General features: G+C 44.4%; 1 protein-coding gene across 3 annotated transcripts; it reads right to left on the reverse strand.

Moving 5' to 3' along the window:
• Positions 1-14,046: 14,046 nt before the first annotated feature.
• Positions 14,047-20,004, reverse strand: LOC143839018 (trypsin-like). Of its 3 annotated transcripts, none has more exons than XM_077340910.1 (6): positions 19,735-20,004; positions 18,291-18,383; positions 16,703-16,859; positions 15,782-16,035; positions 14,716-14,852; positions 14,047-14,509 (listed from the first exon to the last, which is right to left on the reverse strand). In XM_077340910.1, the coding sequence occupies exons 2-6, from the start codon at positions 18,346-18,348 to the stop codon at positions 14,357-14,359; spliced, it is 759 nt and encodes a 252-aa protein (XP_077197025.1). In that variant the 5' UTR covers positions 18,349-18,383; positions 19,735-20,004; the 3' UTR covers positions 14,047-14,356. The 3 variants fall into 3 exon arrangements, with proteins under 3 accessions (XP_077197025.1, XP_077197023.1, XP_077197024.1); XM_077340908.1 differs by having other exon boundaries at positions 18,291-18,428; XM_077340909.1 differs by having other exon boundaries at positions 18,291-18,428; positions 19,690-19,753.
• Between the last annotated feature and the right edge of the window lie 581 nt (positions 20,005-20,585).

Here is a 20,585-nt window from a genome sequence, read left to right on the forward strand (position 1 = left end):
CATGGTGGTCTGCATATTTTCTTGCTCCCAGATCTTGTCAGATCACGTTCAGCTTTCTGGTAAATCTCTCAGCTTTTCATTTAAAGAAAAGGAAGGTTTCTAGCCTTCATGAAGAAAAATTTATGCTAAGTGCATGTAGAAACACCACAGAGCAGTGGTAGCAGAGGGTGGGAATGGTGCAGGGCATTCAGTATTTGGGTAGAGACTTAAAATCAGGAAATGGCCATGGCCCTCCGACCCCCGGTTTGGAAGCTAATGGGGTAGTTTTTAAAAACGGGGAATGAGACCCCCAGTTTTGAAGCTGAAGGGGTAGTATTTAGAAATGGGGAACGAGAGCCAGCTTGGTGTAGTGATTAGGAGCATGGACATGGACTTCTAATCTGGTAAGCCGGGTTTGATTCCCCACTCCCCCACATGCAGCCAGCTGGGTGACCTTGGGCTGGTCACAGCACTGCTAAAGCTGTTCTGACCCAGCAGTAACATCAGGGCTCGCTCAGTCTCACCCACATCACAGGGTGCCTGTTGCGGGGAGAGGAAAGGGAAGGTGACTGGAAGCCGCTTTGAGCCTCCTTTGGGTAGAGAAAAGCGGCATATAAGAACCAACTCTTCAGTAATATCAGGGCTCTCTCAGCCTCACCCACCTCACAGGGTGTCTGTTGTGGGGAGAGGAAAGGCGACTGTAAGCCGCTTTGAGACTCCTTCGGGTAGAGAAAAGCGGCATATAAGAACCAACTCTTCTTCAGTAATATCAGGTCTCTCTCAGCCTCACCTCCCTCACAGGGTGTCTGTTGTGGGGAGAGGAAAGGGAAGGCGAATGTAAGCCGCTTTGAGACTCCTTTGGGTAGAGAAAAGCGGCATGTAAGAACCAACTCTTCTTATTAAAAAGGTTAGAAGGGTCAAAATATTAAATACAAGTGGGTGTATCTCGCGTCAATTTTAATGGTGAGAATGGACTGAGGAGAAAGGATTTCAATGCCTTTCTTTGCCTCGGGCAAGTTGGATACTGTCAGGCCTCTGTGGCAGTATCTAAACGAGGGAAAGTAGACATTGAAGTACAAGTCATCACCTGCCCTCGTTGCCTGGCTTCCGTGCAAGCGCCACTGTCCTAGCAGCTGGGACACCTGCAGTCAATCCTGTTTCCTGAGGAATACACTTGCTGATGCCATTTGGTGGACGGGTGATTTCTATTGCGAGCTGGGCCCAAGGCAACAAAGTGCCCGACAGGGGGAATCAGCAAAAGGTGTCCCTTGGGGACACACGCCTGCTGAAGCCTCTGCCTATTGAGGAACAGATGGGGATAGCTGCAAGGGAGCACGCTCCACGGCAGCTGAAAGGAATTGCACTTGTTCTTGTCGACAAGCTGCCTGAGAGAAAATTGCTGACGGTACACATGCATAAAGGTAGCCTAAATTAGGGTTGCCAGACTTCCAGTTGTGGCCTGGAGATTTCCTGGAAGTACAGCTGATCTGCAGATGTGACGGAGCAGTTCCCCGGGAGAAAATTGCTCCTTTGAATGAGGTTGATTCTGGGACATTGTACCCACCGAGACCCTTCATATCCCCAAGGTCTGACCCATAAATTGCCAGAAAGTAGCAAACACTTTTTTTTGGGGGGGGGGCATGAATTAAAAGCAGAGGGGCTGGGGGAGATACTGAACTGGCCTCTGGGATAGAAACCACTACAATCACCGCATGGCTTGAAGCCCTCTGGCTTTCGTGGAAGAACATGCCTTGATCCTCCCCCATCCATGGCCCCTTCTCTGTGTCAACTCTCTTGTTGGCCTGGATGTGAAAATGCCTCAGTCTGGTGGAGAAACAAAGAGTGGGGCTTTAGGGACAGGCTGAGAATGTGAGGCCGTTTTCGCCTCAGCCTGCTAGGTGACCCTCCTGCCCCCATTCTGATGCCTGTATGCGTGGCACTCCAAAAAGTGACCTGTTATGTACATTCTCCCTACATCTAAGGATTCTGGGGGCCTCACATGGCCTTGCCACAATGGGCTCCTCCCAGCAACCAGGGTGACGGAGACTGCCCAGAGTCAAGCTCCCCAATGAGATATTCCAACCACTCTATCGGCATAGCTCTGCCACAATAAACATGTCAGAAGACAAGGGCTTGCTCCTCCTCTTTCTCTTCGTTTTCCCAACACAGTTTCACGGGCTGCCCATAAAAATTCCATCCTCTTAAGCTGGCAGGTCACAAGAGCTAAGCAGTAGAATGGGGATCAGGAGGGAAAAGAAGGAAGGAGTTGGGGAACTCTGCTTACCTGCCTTAAATGTCACAAGTCTGTTTATGACTTGCAGGCACACCTCACCAAGCCCCCCCCCCCCGGGCATCCCTGCAAAGCAAACACTGGGTGAGCAGGCTGGCACCTGAACTTCCTTCCACTGGCATCCTCCAAGCTCTTCCACTGGCTTCAGTTGGCCAATGTCAACCTGCTGCTGTCCGCCCTACTCCACTGGCTTCAAGCCATGAATGTCCGCTAGTTCCCCTTCATCCCTCAACTGTACATGCCCATGCACCGTGCTGGCCAGCACAGGAGCACATGTCTCTGTGCACCCCCTCTTCAGTCCACATCCCCTTCAGCCCATCACGCCATTCTCTTCCTCCACCATTCAGATCATCACTTTGGCATGAGCATGAACCAGGGAGAAGAAAGAAGGGGTTTGAAAGGACTCAGTCATTTAACCTCTGCGTTCTTGTGAAAAACAGCTGAGTGGCAGGGAGAAGAAGGCAGGGGTGTGAAGAGACTCCCAAGTCCCTCTCAGCCCCTGCCTTTTGGTTCCCAAGAAGCCTGTGAAAAAGAGCTGAGTAGCATGGTGCAGAAAGCAGGCTTGAAGGGATGTCCCTGAGTCGCTTTAAACCCCTGCTTTCTACTCTAAACATGAACAGACATGAACTCTTGAAAAATTCATGGAAGACTATGGTGGCAGGCTGCCATGAACTTCAGATCCTTGAGCAGAAAATGGCTAACTTTGTGAACTTTAGTGTGTGAGCCAGTTTGTGCCCATCCCCACCCATTGCATTCGCTCTCCATCCATACACAAACAAGATCTATCTGATTAGGCACCTCTGCTCTATGTGAAAGGACGGGCACCATGCTCTATTCTTCTGAATGGACCAGCATTCAAGCCTCACCTGTCTGAATGGATGGGCATGCAAGATTCTATTTGCTCATTCACAGTCCGTACATACATAATCCCAAGGGGACCTTATATCACCAGACCTGTGGTGGAGGCCAGGCAATAACACTACAAAATACCAGCCGCCATGATGCATTCACCAATGACTACCCCCTCCAAACTCTGAGACCCTATAGAAAATTCAATTCTAGGAGGCAGGGTTTTAATTATAAGGCTGCAATGCTCTTAGAGAGCCAGGTTGGTATACTGGTTAAGAGTGCAGACTTCTAATCTGGCGAGCCGGGTTTGATTCCCCACTCCCCCACATGCAGCCAGCTAGGTGACCTTGGGCTTGCCACAGCACTGATAAAGCTGTTCTGAGCGAGCAGTAATATCAGGGCTCTTTCAGCCTCACCTCCCTCACAAGGTGTCTGTTGTGGGGAGAGGAAAGGGAAGGCGAATGTAAGCTGCTTTGAGGCTCCTTCTGACAGAGAAAAGCGGCATATAAGAACCAACTCTTCTTCTTCTTCTTCTTCTTCTTCTTCTTCTTCTTCTTCTTCTTCTTCTTCAGTAATCTCAGGGCTCTCTCAGCCTCACCTGCCTCACAGGGTGTCAGCTGTGGGAAGAGGAAAGGGAAGAGAATTGTAAGCTACTTTGAGACTCCTTCGGGTAGAGAAAAAGTGGCATATAACTTCTACTACTATTACTACTACTACTACGATGTATCATTTTGTATTATTGATACCTGCCCTGAACTGATAGGATGAGACGGTATAGAAATAAAATATCCATTCCATTATTTATTATTTTAGGGAAGCCACCATTTACTGAGTCAGATGGATCATATTCATGGACGGAGAAGCTAGCAAAAGTGAGTTAATGCCTCAGTATGACTGGACTCTCAGTACAGAACAAGCTGAGCCCTGTCCACAGTCTTAATTCCTCCTCATGACTTGCTGCAGCCAGTCCACATAGTTGCATACTCTGGTGCAGGGATCCTCAACCTGTGATCCTCCAGATGTTCATGGACTACAATTCCCATGAGCCCCTGCCAGCAAATGCTGGCAGGGGTTCATGGGGATTGTAGTCCATGAACATCTGGAGGACCACAGGTTGAGGATCCCTGCTCTGGTGTAAACCCCAGGATGGTTGGACCGTGCGCAGGTCTCCATGCCCCAGGAGATGATCCCTTCCAAGTGCCTGTTGCACACAAGAGGCCCTCCGGAGTCACCCTGCAGAAGGACAAACAAATGCGTTTTGTGTTAATGCGGATTATGGCCGTGTGCCCGCCTTGTGCTAGCAAAGTGAGAAATGCCAAAACACGAATGCCACCAGTACTCTCAGGAATGTATGTGAAGCAAAGTTTGAATCCAGTGGCCCCATTAAGACCCACAAAGTTTTATTTTGGGTGCAAGCTTTCTTGTTTGCACACACTTCTTCAGATGCATTGAAGCAGAAGTCACCAAGTATTACATATTGTTGTTGTTAAGTGAAATTGAAACAGAAAGTGTTCTGCACTCGATTGGGAAAACTCAAAGCCAGGAGGGGAGCCAAGCACAGCAAATCTCTGTTGAGAGAAGTTAGGGCTTCTGGAGGGCAGTCACTTTAAGACAAGCCTTGCAACCAGGAACCAGGAAGTATTTGAACTGATGCCCTGGCCAATCTGGGAAGACTGCTTTGCTACATCAGTGTTGGAGGCATGAGGTGGGAATTTAATTCGCAAAAAGCAGAGATCTACACATTTACTGATGCCGATTTTTCAAATATCGAGGATTATATCCACTTCTAGATATCGCGGGAAAAAGGCAGGGCCACTCCGGATCAATCATGCATGTTGCAGAGGGAAAATTTAAAGCGCCTAGAGTCAAATTGGAAATCAAATTCACTGCAGATGGCAGGGATTTAATTGGCCTGGGAGTGGGTATAAAGCCCCATGCAGACTATGCCTAGGATCCTACTATGGAATTGTCAAGTGTTTAAATGGGTTGTGTTAATGCTTGCTTAACTTCTGTTTTTAAACTTCTGGGTGGGTTAGACAACCCTAAGCTTTGGGGCATTGAGTTCTGGCACCACTGCAGCGGAGAGGTAATCCCAGCGGCCTTATGTTTCGGTTCATGGTGACAGGCCTTTCCAGTTTAAGCAGCATGATGTTCTTGTCTAAAGTGCGGCTGTTAAACCAAGGATGCTGAATGGCCCTCACCACATTCCGGATCTGCTCAGCTCCCTCCCAATAATGGAGGTTGTGTTCCCCCAGCTGGACAACCAAGTTTCTAGATGAGAAAGAAAATATGTCAAAATTGGGGTGTGTGAGGGTGAAGCAGTGGGCCTGCCTTCCTGGTAGAGCATATAGAAGATAACAAATTCAATCCTGATTCCAGTAAAACACACACAAACATTTTGGGAAGAATGAACCTCTGTTATGTTCAATTGGTTAAAGATGTAGTATCAGCTCTGACCACAAGATGGTGGTGTCTGTCTGTCATTGGATTGGGCAGAGTGGAGCGCCTATTAGCAAATGCACCCGAATTTGGCTTCTATTAATTCCTCTTCATTGAGGGCACCGCATACAGTTTCTCTCCAGCTTTGTTTCAAAAAGAACAACTAAGTTTTTCTTTACTTCTGCTCTCCCTTTTACAAGAGGACCCACAAGCGTTTCAATTACTTTCCGTACATACGTACAGATCTGCTGAAGACAGATCTGAATTACTGGTCTTCTTTGTAGTTTCAAAGAGCGGACAACCAAGGCTGCGACATACTGCAATGTTCTAGTTTAAGCCTGTGAAAATCGTCTGACATTGGGGCATTTTCTCTTCAATGGGGCTTCCAGCCTGGAGAAGGTTTTGAGGGAAGCTCCAAAGCTTGCTCATTAACTTGGGATAATTGAGTCAGGCCTATTGCTGCTGCTATGCTTGGTCTCTATTGTGCACTGCTTTCATATGAAGATCCAGAATGCACCCCTGCGCTGAAACTAGCAGCAAACCTCAAGGGGGTGGTGTTTACACACCTGGTCCCCGCACCCTTCACTGTGGACACTCCCTTCCACTTTTCCTTTCATCACATCGGTGTAAAAACACATTTTGAAAGCTATTGGTCTAACCCATTTCTCTGATTTCCCCCATTGCTTACTTACTTTATTTATACCCCACTTTTCTCCCCACTGGAGACCCAAAGTACTACTTGCGTATTGGGGACAGAGAGAACACATTTGCCGTTTTGTCCCTTGGTAAGGACAGTAACCTCTTTCGGGGAGGAATTTAGGGCCATTAGTGATACCTGCATCTTCACTGTTATTGAATATTACACCGCGAATAGACCTTTTTATTATGGTGTAATATCCATTTTCTCTTTTTGTTTTGATGCAGATTACACACTGATGAAATATATCGAAACTAGATTTGTGTTGGAAACGGGCACTCCTCTGTTAGGAGGCTCCCTCATTAAACTGTTTATTGAGCCAGCATTGATTCGTTGACTTGCTGACAGGCTTGCCATTTACTTGCCCCCACCTTTGATTGTTTGAAGAGTGGGAGAAAAAAAAAAGGAGAAGACAATATTGATAGTGATGCTCCAGGAATTTCCCCAAGCTCTTGTGCTGTTATATTGCTGAAACTTTCACACAGGTGATGCCACACCTGGGATTTTCTGTTGCAGGGCTGGCTGACACTATTTGACAGATACCTAGGTAACAAAGTGGCTTCGTTTCAATCAAACTAATTAGAGTTTGATTTAAACCTTGGTTCTGCAGTGCCTGAACTGCCATTGCTATCATTATGGCTGTTGTAAGCTGACTTTGTCCTTTGTGTCTTTACGTGTGTGTTTCCAGGGCATGTAGAAGGCCATTGTGAAAAACAGGATCCTGGAGTGGATGGACCATTGATCTGATTGGGCGGGGCTCTCCTTGGCTTCTTTTGCCCATCTGCACTGTGCTGGCAAATCACAGCTGACATGACAACTCTAGTAAGGGACTTCCAAGACATGTGAAAAAACAGATGTGGTTGTCTTCCTCTTCAGAGGTTTCCCATCCAAGTATCAACCCTCCCAAGATTTCATGATGGGATATCAGGCTATACCATGCTGCCTTCCCCCCTTGTCGTTATCAGTATGCCCACCAGCAGACACCAGAAGTAATGCAATGACCAGCTTCTCCATGTCTATGATTGTAACAGGAAACATGCAGAGTGACTGGATACTTTTCCTTTTCTGCAGATAGGGCGGAAATAAATAATGATTAAAAAGTGGAATTTGAACTTTCAAATTATATGTACATGGAACTTCATGTGGACAAAATGTTTGCCAGAGCGAAAATCCATGTGGTGGATTATTCTCGTAACATCAACACAGATTAGCTCATGATATAAATCTCAAATATATCCAGAGCTGACTCTGCACTTACCATTATTATTATTATTATTATTATTATTATTATTATTATTATTATTATTATTATTATTGTTGTTGTTGTTGTTGTTGTTGTTGTTGTTGTTGTTGTTGTTGTTGTTGTTGTTGTTGTTGTTGTTGTTGTTATTGTTATTCCCTGCCACTCCCTGGCTGGCTCATGGTGGGTTACAGCATCTTATAGAATCCCCATTAAAACACCTATTAAAAGACATCAAAGAATCCAACATGGCGGAAAACCCACTTCCAAAACCCACTACTAGAGGGCTGGAGAAGAAGGTCTAACGGTGTACTACTCAAACCCCGGGGGAGGAGCACGTCTATCTACCTTGCCAACCCCAGCCTCAACCATAGACCTGGTGGAAGAGCTCCGTTTTCAGGCCCTGCAGAGTGCTGAAAGATCCCAATGATTGTGGATCCTGCTGAATTCAGATGGATTTGAACTGTTTACTCTATCCCCCCCCTAATTGAAACAGAAAGTTTTCTGCACTCGATTGGGAAAGCTCAGAGTGGAGAGGGGAGCCAAGCAGAGCAAGAGTCTCTTTCTTTCTTTTCTTGAACAGGGGTGGTGGTGGTGGTGGGGAGAAGATTGGAGACAGCAGAGGAGAGGGAAATAACAAGAGGCATATCTTTGCTGAGAGAAGTTAGGACGTCTGGAAAGCAGTCACTGTAAGACAAGCCTAGCAACTGGGAATCAGGAAGTCTTTGAACTAATGCCCTGGCCAATCAGGGAAGACTGCTTTGCTGCAACATTGGAGGCATGAGGCAGGGAGTTAATTTGCAAAAAGCAGAGATCTGCACATTTACTGATGCCAATTTTTGAAATATCAAGGGTTATATCCACTTCTAGATATCGCGGGGGAAAGGTAAGGTCACTCTGGATCAATCATGCGTTTTTCAAGGGAAAATTTAAAGCGCCCAAAACCAAAGTGGTAATCGAATTCAGTGTAGACAGCAGGGATTTATTCAAATTGACCCCATGCAGACTACACCCAGGTATTGGGAACTAATTTTAATTACAAGTGTACCACAACTTTTTACAAACAAATTTAGATGTAGGAAAACAATGATGTGGTTTAGTGTTGTTTTGAGATGTTCCAAGCTGGTATTGCTGGGACACCTCCGACTCACCACCCCAGCATTTTAGAATGAGTAGGCAGCTTTGGAATTCTGTAAAGGTAACCAAAAGAAACAAAAATATAGTTGTGCATTTTTATACCTTCAAAAGTGCCAACATGTCATTTAAAAACTACAGTCCTGTGAGTACCTAATCCAGTCATATAAATACAGGCTAAAAGGTAGAAATTATATCCATTATATTTCCACCCCTACCTTTTCCATATATTCAGGGGATGAACTGCTATACAGTTGATTTTTTTTCCTATTTGTATCTGACTCTGTTGGACCTTTGAACTCTGCAGATTGGGCATAAGTAGGTAAATATTGCACCACTTAAGTACCCCCTCCCCCCTTCAGCCACTTAGGTACCCTACTTTACCTTGTTTCTAAAATTTAGGAGACTTTTTGATCTCCTGTCCATAAAGTCATAATCTTTATGTGTATTTTAGATCCATGGGCATATGAAATACATCTTGAGGAATTGCCCGTGATGTATTTTAAGAATATTTATTTCAAGAATATATATTCTATGTGAGCTGCATATAGGTATTTTTAATGTATATATAACATTTATGGAGTTCTCGGTTTGAATTTTACCAGTAAGGAAGGGTTGTAGCTCTAATTTGTACCTTTTAAAGTGTATTTATATGATTGGATGTTTGTCTTTATATGAGCATTTGGTACTCATATGCAGAACCTTATGATCATAGCTTTTATTTATTTATTTAGATTTTTATACCACCCCTACGGTTCTGGGCAGTTTATATAAAACATTATAGAACATTTATATAGAATACTAGATTTATTTATTAATTAAAGTGCACCAATATTAGGTTTAAAACAAAGTAAAACCCATATTTAAAAACTATACAGATCTAACTGCACAAGAATAGACCAAACGCGTTTCGACCCTACTGGGTCTTGAATAATGCACTCATATCTAAAACCGATGATAAAGTATAGCTGTGTGGTGAAGGGAAATCTGTTAGGTGTAGCCCAACAAATACTGGTATAATATTTCTTTTTGGAGCACATTTCCTTTTGGAACACATCTGTCACCCCATTAATGGTCAGGGTTGATTTGGCTGTTAATTTCAGTCCACATTGATAACCCTCTTTATTTTGTTTGCATGCAGCAATTTTTTTTTTGCATGGGGGATACTGCTATTTGCCTTCTTTTCAATTGCCCTTTCAAGAATACCAGCAGGAAACTAAACCTTGCACCATTCCTTTTAAAGTTTCCCCCATCATATAATTTTTTAAAAGATCAGTGGAGACTAGTGATTGCCTCATAGCAACATGCAAATAAATTATTTCTTTAATGAGCAGGAAATGGAGCATGTACACTGATGATGTGGGCGGAGGAGAGACGTTCAGCAAAGGGTGGCGATGGGGAATTTGAGGGGATATGTATGTTTTTGCATTACTTTTGTCTTAGAAGTGAACAAGGGCAAAACTGGCAAAACTGGCACAGAGGCACTCTCAGGAAACCCAAGGGAACAGTGACCAGAAACAGTGCTGAAGGGAGGAAAATCAATGCAGAATAACAACGAAAACCTGGTAGACACGCATGATGAAAACAAGGGGAAACACCCATGTGTAATTGGCCATAATCTGTTTTATGATCTGCTTGAGGCCTGAGGACTGTTTCATCAACATTGTTTTGGACTGTTCTGCTTTTATGCCCTGGCACAGGTTTTATTGTTGTTTCTAATAGGCTTGCTTCTTTGTATTGGTGTGACTTGTCTCAAACGTCAGCCACCTCGGCCGGGTTTTGGAGCAGTGCTCTACAGCAGGGGTAGTCAACCTGTGGTCCTCCAGATGTTCATGGACTACAATTCTCATGAGCCCCTGCCAGCGTTTGCTGGCAGGGGCTCATGGGAATTGTAGTCCATGAACATCTGGAGGACCACAGGTTGACTACCCCTGCTCTACAAATCTCTTCCTCTCTCTCTCTCTCTCCCTCTCCCTCTCCCTCTCTCTCTCTCTTTCTCTCTCTCCCTCCCTCTCCCCACCCCTCCCTCCCTCCCTCCCTATCATCATCATCATCATCATCATCATCATCATCATCATCATCCATCCATCCATCCATCCATTCCCCATATATCTTAAATGTCAATTTTCAGAAGATGGAAGCACATGTTGCATTAGTTGACATTAGGAGTTTCCCCTCTTCTACTATAGTTAAGATGGAATGCTCTTTCTATGCACTTACAACCTGGAGGTTTCATGAGCATTTTTATTAAAACACAAACTGGGCATATTTATGTATGTATGTAGGTATGCATGCATGTATCTTTGCATTTATACTCCGCCCTTCCCAGGAAGCTCTATTGATTGGAATATTATTTAGTCAAACTGTTTTTAGGCAGTTCACTACAACACAACAGTGCTTAAATTCATTCATTGTTTGAAAGCATAACAATCACAATAAATGAATAGCAGTAGGTTTCCTCAAATAAGAATGTTTACAATAAGTATAAAAATAACTTTCAATGTTATATTTCAATAAGTGGTCCAGCTGCCACAGGTATTTTGGCATTTGTCAAAGTCTACCTTGACTCTAGGTATCATCTTTTTAGAGAGCATTTCTTTGGGGCTCTTTAAAAACCAGCTCTTGCACCAATCTCATTAGCTTCAAGAAGTCTCAAAACTGCTGAAAGAGAGGGCAATTAGTTATTTAAGGAAAAGTCTGTTTGCAAATAATATTCAGGGAAGGGAAACTCTGGTTGCAGTAGGGCTAATGGTTACATAGGTAGTGAATGCCTTTAGATGGATGACTTATTCATCCCTGAGCCACCAGATGGTACTAACTGTACATGGTCTTTGATGCTGCAGACACGTCTCAGATTACCTCCAATGAGCTCCCTGTTTGATTGGGTAGCAAAAAAATACTGCAACTGGGCATTTTAGGGCTGGATCTGGAATATCCACATGATTATAGATCAAACTTGGTTTCACTGCCATCCCAACCTACTGAAGTCAATGGGCTTCTAAGGGTGTAAAACACAGTGTAAAACAGTGTTTGGATGCTGGGACAGCATTTCCATGTGAGTTTCCTGGACCATAATAAAGGAGGAATGCAGAAGCACAAGCATACATCTTAGTACATCACATTTCCAGAGCAGTGAGCCTTTTAATCTTGACTTTGCATTCTGTGCCTACCTAATACACCATCTTTTTCCTCCAGTGTCTTTATTCTGCAGCAACAATAAAAAAAATGTACATGTGGTTCAGATTTTGCTCATGTGTTGTAGTGTTAATTCTGTGAGAGGAAGAGAACAGAAAGGCAGGCAGGCAAAGGGTAGGAGGGAAAATCTGATGGTGAAATTGATGTTTTGAATCTGATGAGCAGCTTTGAAGCTCTTTTCCATATTGCAGAGCAATAGGCACAGGGTTGGCTAAACTGTGGCTCTCCAGATGTCCATGGGCTACAATTCCCATGAACCCCTGCCAGCATGGCCAACTGACAAAGGCTCATGGGAATTGTAGTCCATGGACATTTGGAGAGCCACAATTTGGCTGCCTTGCACTAGGGGCTACTCTGCTGTGAAAAATGGAAAAGAATCACACCATCTTTTATGGACCATGTTGAGTGTACAGAATGCAGGTAGAACCCACTGTCAGAAGAGGGGAGCTACAGCTGTAGATGCCAGGCACAGTCTTCTCACTTGCCAACTGCACAAGAGAGAAACAATGGCTATGTTATGACCAACTGACCTTGCTCATGAACTCCACCTCCCTGCACTGACTAGTGCATCTTCAGTTGATACAAAGAGTATCCTTCTTCCGGACACTCCTCCATATCCCAACCATTGTATTGCTAAAGAGGGAGATTCCTTAGAAATGCTTTGTTCCCCCAGAAACACCCTTCCAGTCAACACCATCATACCAACCTGCCAAGAGTTTTATTACTCTCATCAAATAGATGTTAGAATTTCAACCCAGGTCCAGAACCTTCCTGAAGTTTCCCATTCTTTGATCACTTTGATCTTTGTCGTCCTAGAGCAATCAGATCTTTTTGTCATACTGATCGGAGGGCAATCACATCTTTTGTCTAAAGCCATGTACCTGGCTAGGAAAAGGGTGTAAGTTCCATCACCTGGGCATCCCAGATCACCTCTCAGGTAACTTTAGATACTGCCAGATGCCCAGCTCAAATGCTGGCTCGTTCTCATTACTCTGTTCCTTCTTCCTGTGCTCCCCACATCCCGATTGGTAAATATATACACCCTTGCTGCCCTACTTTCCCTGAATCTTAGCCATTTCCTTCTTTATTTCTCTCTGCATACATGTGATTAGTGTAATTGTGATACAGTCTATTATTTGTCTTGTGTTTTTCTTTAGTAAAACTAAATTTTATTTAATATTTTGTTGTCTGCCTCAGATTCCCAGGAGGGTGCAATCACCTCATAAACACTGGTGAAAACACTGGTGAAAGGTCCTCGCATAGCTAAATTCCTCACTATGGACAGAGAGGGTAACAGATTTGGTGGAGAATGTGGGCATTTATCCTGAGCTCACTCGAGAGTAAGAAAGATGTGCTGCCTGAAAAAAAAACCCATTGGCTTCATCTCTGTGTTTGTGACTTTTGAATGTGTGTTTACTAAGGGTGGGCTACATCTAATCTCACCTATTTCTTGTTTTCCCTGAAAAAATCCCTTTTTGAGGTAGGTACAGAAATTAGGTTTAAGTTTGGGGAATCTGTTTTCGGTGGATCACACTGTACACACATCCTAACATTTTAGAGAACCCTCACACAATACAAACAGCAGCGAACTCCCTCCCAAGGAGTAGGCAAAAATTCACTACTGTCAGTCTCTGTGCTTTTACTCTTGGGATTGGCCATCCCCACTGAGTGCTTTTTAGCCTATTTACCAACACCAGGACACAGAACTTCTTTGGGCTAACAGCTCATCCCTGGAACCTGAGTAGGCTTTTTGGAAACTTTTTCCTAGGCTGTGGAGAAACCAGCACTCTCCCTTCCAAACTAAAATTCACTTAGGTTGGTTCCCCCTACCACTTCACATAGCAGCAGCTGTATATTCCAGAGAATTAATTTCTCCTCTTAGCTTGCCTGGGCAGCCATAGGAAGGAAGAAACCACCCAAAAGGAAAGAATTATTCCCTGTCCCTGAGTTACTTGTGTGCTCAAATCCTACTCGATGGCAAGTTACCTTGCCCAGTCTGTTCTCAGGAAGACAGAGTAGACAAATGGATGAAATGGGTAGCCACACAGGGTCCCAATCTGTGGTGCCTAGGAGCCTTCCAGGGCAACAATCCACTGAAATCCAAAATTTCCATAGTGCCCATAGGGTCAGTGAAATTGGAGACCCCTGTCATAGTTCAACATGGTAACCATTATATGTCACATGATGAGAAGCTTTGGGTGGTCCCAAAAGCAAAGAGAAGACTTTCCATTTTAAAAACAATTTTTATTAATTTACATTCTAAGGTTGAAGTGAGGTGGGGGATTTGGAAAGGGGGTCACATGTCACAACTAACATGGTTACCCCATAAGATTTTCAAGGCAAGAGACATTTAGAGGAGGTTTGCCATTGCCTGCCTCCATGTCAGGACCCTGGTATTCCAAGTTGCAGGCCTCCAATCCAAAAAGCACCACACAAAGGACAACAAATATTTTCAACAACAACAGAACCACAAATATTTTCCTACCCCCACCCTTCCCAGAGTTCATTCAGGATCTCCTGAGCCACCCATTCATCAGTTGTTCCTGATAGTTTCTTGGATCCAATCCACATATTTGCAGACATTAACATAGACACCAGGTTTATTTGGTTGTGCACATACTTGAGGACCCCAGGACACAATCCCTTGCAATTTCCTGTTGCAGACAAGAGGCCCACCTGAGTCACCCTGCAAGACAGGAAAAAGACAATAACACTTGATGAGTTCTGCATATCCAGTCCTGAATCACTGATCAAGAGAACACTGATCCACTGATCAAGATAACAGTAAGATGGGAGGAATTGCCCAAGAGAATTGGGTTGTCATCTGTAAGAAATCTTCTTCTGGTCCTCCTTCCACCTTCAGAAATGTCCCTAAAGACTACTATGACTCACCTGACAAGAATCTGTACCACCTTGCAGCCTTCCAGCACATACCATGTTCTCAGTGATATAACCGGTGTAGATGGACTGGCAAACCTGATGATCGATGATGGAGATGTTTGCACAGTGCAAATCATTGGGCAAATTAACTGCAAAGAGAAACACTTGTCAGAGAAGCTTTCTTAATGGGTGGGGGGAGGGAACAGGGAGTCTGGTTGGGGGGAGGGGGAGGCAGCAGGGAGTCTGGGTGGTTGGGGAGGGAGAAGGAGCAAGGAGTCTGGGTGGGGGAGGGGGAGACAGTAGGGAGTCTGGGTGGGGTGATGGGGAGGGAGGAGAGACTCTAGATGGGGGAAGTGGGAGGGAGGGAGGAATCTCGGTGGGGGGAGGGAGGGAGGAGTCTGGGTGTGTGTCTGAGGGAGTGGGGAGGGACCAGGGAGGAGGTAAGATAAGTGAGGTATATGTGGTTAGGGCAGGGGAGAATGGTGAGAAAAGAGTTTGCATGTGTGGCTAAGTGTGGGGGAGGGGGAGGACAAGGGATGAGGTCAGGCAAGTAAGAGGTCAGGGGGGCAAGAGCAGGGGGGAATGGGAGGGAAGGAGTTTGCATGTGTGTGTGTCTGTGTATGTTTCTGAGAGAGGGGGAGGGGGAGAAACCAGGGAGAAGGTCAGCCAAGTAAGAGGTCAGGGGGTGATGGCAGGGGGGAATGGGAGGGAAGGAGCTTTTGTGTGTGTCTGAGAGAGTGGGGAGGGGACCAATGAGCCCCTGAGCAGGTATGTGTTCCACATACCTATGAGAGTCTGGCTGTCACTACTTTTAGTTTAAAATGGTGGTGACCAGATGCTTAAAAATATTAAGATGCTTGGAGACTTTCCAACCCCCCATGTGTGTAGTAAGGCCAATTCTTAGTGTGGAAGCTGTATTCATAAGGGTTGCAACATCAAGGGTGACACGTCTTACCCCACAGCAACATTTTTCCCATTCTGGAAATCGTCTGTGGACAGCCTGCCTCTCTCATGCTAATGTTTACAGGCCTGCTGCCAAAATGGCTACCTCATGGGAGCGGAATCCTCCCTAACCTACTTTGTGGGCTCGTTGTGGTGCCCCACCCAGACACAAGGCATTCCGTTCCAGGCACTGGGCAACTGGTGGGCAAGGGGAGAGTTTGGACTTTGTCATTGATACACGCTGGCAGCAGAAGTTTGATCAGCATGATGTCGTTGTTCTTCGTTTGTGGGTTGTAGCGAGGGTGCACAATCACTTTGGAGGCTATTTTAAGCTGTTCGGACCAGTCTATGCGCTTGAGGTTGTGCTCTCCAAGGCGAACAAAAAATGGCCTGAGGAGAAGGAAGACATACAGTTATTTCCTGCTGAGAAAGGGGGTCTAGTGCCGTGGTTCTCAACCTTCCTAATCCTAACCCTTTAATACAGTTCTTCATGTTGTGGTGACCCCCAACCAGAAAACTATGCAAGTGTTCTTTCACTGAAATTAAACTGAAACTGACCAATGGCGTGAAGATCCATTTTTCACAATTGTATATAAATTGGGTTTTTCCCCCCAGGGTTTCTCAGTTCAGTTGTGCCTCTTGTCCCGCCATGCTGATCTCGCTCTTTTCCGCTGCTCCAGACAGATGAATGTTCTATCTCTATCTACTCCACAAGGCTGTTGTGCCCTACTGTGTCTTCTCAAAGACTGTCTTCAATTATGGGGATACTTGTCAGGGTAGCAAAGTAGGCTTTCCCTCTAGAAAAACATTAAAGTTGCATTTCCCATACTTATGCAAATATGCAACAACTTATGTAGACTTTTGGTTTATATACACAATCCATGATCATGCATCTTTTATACTGCTGTCTCTCACATATGGGCATTGTAGACAGACAACAGAAATATTTTGCTAATTCTACCTCTCACAGCAGACTCCCACGACATTGTTCCTGACCATCACTGACTCTCCTAAAAAGGATTACCAAACTCCCCTTTATTTACTTGGTTACACTTACCTTCTCATTTTACAATGGGCAGCACTCAGCACCCAGGACTTATGGATCAAGGTACCACCACATTTCATCGAAAATCCAGAAAAAAGAGCCGCCTGCCATGGCTGGGAATGGGGGGCGCATGGCTCACCACCAGATATTCGCACATCATCTGCAGTGACTGAAAGATCATAAACCCAAACAATCAGTGTTCAGAGTGCATTCATGTGCGGTGTTGCAAGTGAAATACTCTTCACATGTTATGGCTGTCTGTGAGGCTATCTACATTACAAGAAAGCCTGATCTATCTGTCTTTCTGTCTGTCTAGAGTTGCCAACAGCCCCCAGGAACCTGGAGCATGAGAAGGCACTGCATAGCACAACTTGATGAGCATAGGAACATATGAGAAGCCATGCTGGATCAGACCAATGGCCCATCCAGTCCAACACTCTGTGTCCTACAGATGCCCAAGCCTAGGTGCCAACAGGAGGTCCACCAGAAAGGTCCTCCCACTGTTGCCCCCCAAAATCTGGAGCAAGCATCACAGCCCAAGAAACAGTGTTTCATCTATCCCTTGTGCCTTTGCCCCATATATTTATCCAATCCTCACATCATCACCTCTGATCTACGCATAAATGACCATATGAAGCTATAGCAATCTCATCTCTGTTTCCTCCTGCACGTTTTTGCCAGTGTAGAATGGGGACATTTTAAAATATTTTTAAATATTTCTAGTCCTCACGGCTGTTATGACTCCATGTCCATATGATCTTACTGGTCTTCCCGTATTGATTGGTTTGTGTAAATCAGGGGTAGTCAACCTGTGGTCCTCCAGATGTCCATGGACTACAATTCCCATGAGCCCCTGCCAGTAAACAATGGAAGGGGGCTCATGGGAATTGTAGTCCAAGGACATCTGGAGGACCACAGGTTGACTACCCTTGCTGTAGATGTTCCCTCAAGGCTCCCAATAAAGCTATGATGAGCTCTGAGTCTGCTTTGGTGTCTTCAGAGGTCCACTTCCTCAGAGACATGACATTACAACTTGCCAAAAGTTATTAGAAATAATTTTTTAGATGACAGTTTGGCCAATTGGAGTGATAGGAGATTTTACTGATCATGGCTAGTAGCTACTGAGGACTCTCTCCTCTGCAAATCTGCCAAAGACTCTTTTAAAAGCATCTACTCTCATGACCATCACTGGCAGTGAATCCCACAATTTAATTTACACACACTTTACACACTACCATAAATTTTTCAAGGCAAGAAACAAAGTGGGTTTGCCTGCCTCTGCATAGCAAGCTTGGAATTCCTGGGTCATGGGAATTGTAGTCCATGGACATCTGGAGGACTACAGGTTGATTACTGTAGTCCATGGACATCTGGAGGACCACAGGTTGATTATTGTAGTCCATGGACATCTGGAGGACCACAGGTTGATTATTGTAGTCCATGGACATCTGGAGGACCACAGGTTGACTACCCCTGGTGTAAATCTTAGGAAATCCCCTCTAATCATTAGATTTTTACACATACAATGGATAGAGTGCATCCCAAAAGATGAACCAAAACATATCCACCACACCTAAAACATGCTCACCTTAGAACTTACCGGCAGACAGCAGAAACAGGACAGCAGTTAACAACTCTGTGAAAATCATAAACGTCATAGTTGGTGGATAGTTTTCTCCTCGAATAAGATTTCCTCTTGGAAAGAAGATGGGAAGGAAATTGTCCCTTTATCCAAGGGCTTCAAATGCCAGGACAAAGAGAAAGAAAGGCAAATAAGTCCAAATGGGAAACTTCCTTCTCAGTTCCAAGAACACCCCAGCAAAAATGAAGGGCAATCAACATCACTGAGAAATGTTTCTATACATCGTTAGATTTCTGGTCTGCATCATTTCAGAGCGCTGTCAAGGATTCTATTTATGAATGCTGTTTTATGTAAAAAATACTGTATTATCACAATAAAATCAGAGTCCAGTAGCACAAGAAAGATTAAAAGAAATCACAAGAAAGATTAAACGCTTCCCCCGAGGAACTAGTTTATTGGACACAGAGATGGTTTTCTATTATGAAGTAATTGGGGGGAGGTTTTTTTTTTACACATGCCTGTGTTCTGAACTTCCAGACTCCAGAATCTATCATTACATTAACCATGATGAAATTAAAAAAAAATCCATGTCACTTTTCTACCAGGAAATGTCTTGAAGGTAGTTTGGAAGCTTTCAAACATAAGTGCAAAGAAAGAAAAAGAAAAAGAAAAAGAAAAAGAAAAAGAAAAAGAAAAAGAAAAAGAAAAAGAAAAAGAAAAAGAAAAAGAAAAAGAAAAAGAAAAAGAAAAAGAAAAAGAAAAAGAAAAAGAAGCCCTAGCCTGGTCCCTAAAAATGTTCAAGTTGATCCCAAGCAATTATTCCATTGCAGAGAGTTCAATAGTTCCATCATGTGTAGAACAACAGCTAACAAATAATCTGATAGAGAATGAGACAAATTCCACCCCCTTTCACTGTAGCAATTTTATTGATCACTGTCTGTTGAATAATAAGAAATTATCTCCACTAGTTCTGCTGGTGATCAGGACTGTGTCTTAATTCATCAATAATGCCACTAGGGCAAAAAAGAAAAGAAAAAAAAGAAAAGAAAAATCTCCATCAGGATCCATTCATGCAGTTCTCATTTTACAAGGTATGCCCCAAGAACTCTTAAACATCGTGCTAGTTATATTTATGGTCCATAGCACAACAGACAATTGCAGCTCCTGGCTGAGAAGTTACAAGAGCCAGACTGGATTCTGCTCTGAAGGCTGCAACCTAGCTGGACCTGCCCAGAGAATCACGTCAAAAACAGCTGCCATCTCAAGTCAGTCAGCGAGAACAATGCATCGGTTATGTTATCCATTTTCAAGATTAGGGAACTCTCTTGGCCTATGGGGGAAAAGCACAGCAGAGTTCTCTAGAGGAAGAAACGACACAATTGTCTTTGCCCTGGGAAAGAAGACAGCCAAATAATACCTTTTGAAGCAACCTTGAAACACAGTTGAAGAAGAGATTTCTTACCCCCCAGAAAGGCACAGGATGCTGGCTGCTGTCTCCTTCCCTCCTGCCTTTTTATTCCGAGTCCTGCCTCAGATGAGTGGAGTTTGCTTTATCAGGAAGTGCCCATGGATACCTCCACCTCTATCTTTCATATCTGGGTGACTAGAACCCAGTCCATTGTTTGGATTATTTAAACTTCCTGATGATATCATAGGGTAATTGTTGGCAAAGAAGGAAGATGTCCGTCAAGAAAATCTGCTATGCGCAGCGACAACTCATACAACTTTTCTCTGCTCAGAGCAGAGATCTTTTCTCTCCTTGCATAAGTTGTCTGAATCATTGGCCACAGTTGTCAATGATTTAACTGCTGGAAATCTTTTCAATGTGGCTGGTGTGCTAACAGGCCCTCCCTTACCTTAAGGCTAGATCAGGTAGCTGCATCCGCGAGTGACTTTCGGGGAACTGTATTTCTAATTCCTCCATTCCAGGCATAGGCTGTAATCTTGGCCCACAATGGCAATGGGAGTAGTATGCAAAAAGGAACCCTAACAAGACCTTTTCCTGCCAGCAGAAGAAGAAGAAGAGAGGAAGAGTTGGTTCTTATATGTCGCTTTTCTCTAGCAGGAGTCTCAAAGTAGCTTACAATCCCCTTCCTTTTCCTCTCCTCACAGTAGACACCCTGTGAGGAAGGTGAGGCTGAGAGAGCCCTGATATTACTGAAGAAGAAGAATTGGTTCTTATATTCTGCTTTTCACTACCTAAAGGAGTTTCAAAGCGGTTTACAGTTGCCTTCCCTTTCCTCTCCCCACAACAGACACCCTGTGAGGTGGGTGAGGCTGAGAGAGCCCTGATATTATTGCTCGGTCAGAACA

Source organism: Paroedura picta, chromosome 5 (genome assembly GCF_049243985.1).
Source record: "Paroedura picta isolate Pp20150507F chromosome 5, Ppicta_v3.0, whole genome shotgun sequence".
Classification (NCBI taxonomy): Eukaryota; Metazoa; Chordata; class Lepidosauria; order Squamata; family Gekkonidae; genus Paroedura; species Paroedura picta.

Bases quoted from the DNA above. Each gene is read 5' to 3' on its own strand.
- LOC143839018 (XM_077340910.1), bottom strand. From the start codon at position 18,348: ATGACGTTTATGATTTTCACAGAGTTGTTAACTGCTGTCCTGTTTCTG. The intron at 16,860-18,290 runs GTAAGTTCTAAG...ATGATCTTTCAG, and splicing joins CCTGTTTCTGCTGTCTGCCG to TCACTGCAGATGATGTGCGA. The intron at 14,853-15,781 runs GTAGGTTAGGGA...TTCTCTTTGCAG, and splicing joins CACCACAACGAGCCCACAAA to TTAATTTGCCCAATGATTTG.